The sequence below is a fragment of the Gracilinanus agilis genome, unplaced genomic scaffold, assembly GCF_016433145.1.
Source record: "Gracilinanus agilis isolate LMUSP501 unplaced genomic scaffold, AgileGrace unplaced_scaffold50929, whole genome shotgun sequence".
Lineage (NCBI taxonomy): Eukaryota > Metazoa > Chordata > Mammalia > Didelphimorphia > Didelphidae > Gracilinanus > Gracilinanus agilis.
The window spans coordinates 1-3,336 of record NW_025385720.1 but is presented as its reverse complement, the minus strand read 5'-3'; the positions used below and the strand labels follow the sequence as shown (position 1 = coordinate 3,336).

Genomic DNA, 3,336 nt, shown 5'->3' with positions numbered 1-3,336 from the left:
AAATCACCGTATAAAAGTTTTTCTCCATCATTTTGAAGTCTTCAAAGATTTAGCTCAATGATTTCCACTTAGCTTACTGATTTCAATTTAGCTTACTGATTTTTACCAATTATTGATTTCAGCAAAGACAATCCTTTACTGTTAAAATAAATAAAGATGAATATATTGGTGGTAAGATGGAATGATAGCTTATGGAGTATGTTAGCCCACTGTGTTGTAACATCACCACTTGTCCTCTATTCCTAAGGGGAAACAAATACTTACTTGTTGCAGCGCACTGAGCATATCCTATAGGCAGCACCATCTGAGGGCTATGGCCATACTGTGACATGGAATAAGGGCCTGGACGTGGAATCAGAGGACCTAGATGTACATCTTGACTCGGCTACTTATGGGAAAATCTCTCTGATCTCTTTGAACTTAATTATTCTCACCTGCAAGATGAAGAGGCTGAACTAGATGATTACTACTAGTCCTTTCTCACTAGGTGGAACAATGGGTATTTGGTGTCAGGAAGACCTGAGTTCAAATTCTGTCTGAAATATTATCTGTCAGCCAACTAGTGTTTTTTAAGCCTTAAAAAGGCCTGTGCTGAGCATAAAAAGAATCCTGCTCTCAAGGGATATAACATGCAACCAGCTATGAACAAATAAGACATATAAAGGAAAAATTGAAGGTAATCTCAGACAGAAGGCATTAGCAGCATTAAGGGGGACCAAGAAAGGCTTCTCACAAATGAGAATTTGGCTAAGACTTGAGGGAAGACACAGAAGGTTGGAAGTGGCTTTGAAGACAGTCACAGGCATGGGACCAATGAACTAATACTCAGAGTTGAGAGACAGAGTGAGGAGGTCTGGATCAGAGTGAATAAAAGAGAGTATGTGACAGTGGGCAAATCACTTAAACTCTCAGTATATCCATTTCTACATTTGTGCAAAAGGGATAATAATGGCATCCACTTCACAGGGTTATTTTGGGGCTCAAATGTGATAACATAGATAATAAAATCCTTTACAAACCTGAAAATGCAATATAAGTGCCAGCAATTATTAAATCTCTGAACATTTGTAATCTCCAAATGAGCTAAAATAAACTCTTGATTACAACATTTAAGAAAAAAAATGTTCAGGGCAAGAAGATACTGAGAACTCAGCTTTCTCTACAGGGAGTCTAGAACATAGGATGCAAAAGACACTAAAGTACAAATTAAGAGTTTTGTTCAAATGAACTATTAATTCCCACGCTCCTCACAGTCATAAAAGTCCATGTCTCTCTACAATAATATTCTCCTGCTGATTCTCTGTGGCTGTGAATCATGGAAGACCAAAATCTGTGAAGAATGAAAATCTCAAGTGACTTACAGGGCGATACAAACCTCATGTTGGGATCATGGACATTGTAGTGTATTACGCATGAGGAGGGGAAAGAGAAATTGCATCGGTGACTAATTATGACACAGAGAGATGAGCTGGTGAGATGGTTACATATTTCAGAAGTCAGGCAACAGATGGACAATGTCGCTGCTGCCCTCATGCCCACAAGAGGTCTAAAGAGAGGGACTCGGTGCACAGAATGGCTCCTCTTTTGGGAAATTCATGGAAAGAGATATTAATTACACAGGACAATAGGGAGTGAAGCTGTAATGATCTGCCCCTTTTATCTACATCTCCTTCCTCTTCATTCCTCTTGGAATCCCAAATTTCCTTCAAAACTCAGTACAAGTACCAACTTCTACATAAAACCTTGCCTGATTCCTCCCCATATTTTGCTAGTGACTCCTCTCAAATTAACTACCTTACATTTATTTTGTGTATTTTTTGTGAGGATATCTTTACTCCCAATAAGCTCATTATGGGCAGGGATTGCCCTTTTTTCTCTTTGTCTCTGTTACTTTTATCTTTGTATTCTCAGTGACCATCACAGTTCCCGACACATAGTAGGGCTTAATAAAGGTTCGTTGAGGCTATCGATTATATCAATGCCCACACTGATGAGTCTCACATACCCTCAGTCATCAATTATCAATTATTGATTGATGAATTATCAACCTGGAAGGCAGAAGAGCAGAGATTAAACTTACACATATTGTTTTCTTGGTTTCAGGGGACCATTGCAGATTTTGTCTTCATTGCCTGGTATCAGACATGTATTATCGGCACCGATGACATACACGTCGTCATGGTTGCTAAGTTGCAGCTTTCCATCTGGGCAGGGAGGGTTGGGAAAACCTTCATTGGCAAAATACGGCCTCGGTTTCTTGTTGTAGGCATCGTACCACTTTGTAATATTTATATCATGTTGAGCTAATTTCAGAGTGGAAGAAGAGACAAAGGTAATGATTCTGATAAGTATACAAATACATTTTCAAACAGGCAATAATGGGGAATCATAAGAATGCTGGCACTAGCATGCTAAAGATGAGAAATTTCTTGTGACCAACAAAATATTTAAAACATCATTTTTGCCCAGGGCATCATTATTCAGTTTGTAGGATCATGCATTTTAGACCAAAATATGATGACTGGTACCATTTGATGTTTTTAATACCCGTAAAATCAAGCTATGGCATGACATCTGAGTCACCCCTAAGCCGGAGAGGTGTCTGTTCTGGTACTAAATGTTCTTTACTCAGCAATTCAGACTCAACAGCTTCTAATGCATGTTTGTCAGTGACAGTGAGGGTACCTCCTGTTTCTGAAACCAGCACTTGAACATTTTTGATGGGTCCGTGGTCATCATTATAATAACAAAACGGCATTCTGATCGTGATAGTTTTTGAAGTAACAAGCACAGCTCCAGTGGCATCGTAGACTGGGATTGGCTTATTTTTTGGTCTTGCTGGTGCTGTAATAAAATAAAAACATTTTAAAATTTAATATTTTTTTGTTTTACATAATTGTATGCATAAAATCTATATTAGATGACATACCGTCTCAAGAAGGGGAAAGGATGAGAGTTAGGAGGAAGAGAATTTTAAACTCAGAAATTTTAAATGCTAAAAATTGTTTTTATATGTAATTGGATAAAAATAAAATATTATTTTAAAATCTTAATGCTTTTGTTCATGAAAAATGACAAGAGAACTTCCATTCCTATATTTCTGTATATTCATGAAACATTTATCAAACATTATCTTCTTTGATCTCTATAAAGATCACTTAAGGTAGTAAGTGTAACAATATCTACATTATCAGAGAAGAAAATTGATTCCCAGAGAGGGCACATGATTTTCCCAGGGTCACATAGCTCTGTGTTCATGTCAGGGCAATATTATCCCCAACCCTGAGGACTCAGCAGATGTATTGATTATTATTATTGTTTTTGAAGATCTGTCCT

At 37.5% G+C, this 3,336-nt stretch overlaps 1 protein-coding gene across 1 annotated transcript; it reads right to left on the bottom strand.

Annotated features, from left to right (window-relative positions):
• Window positions 1-2,080: 2,080 nt before the first annotated feature.
• Window positions 2,081-2,844, bottom strand: LOC123255740 (phosphatidylinositol phosphatase PTPRQ-like; the record flags this gene model as incomplete). Its single annotated transcript, XM_044684481.1, has 2 exons — window positions 2,081-2,303; window positions 2,686-2,844. Coding segments are annotated over 2 exons (382 nt in total), but the record flags the coding sequence as incomplete, so codon positions are not given.
• Window positions 2,845-3,336: the final 492 nt, after the last annotated feature.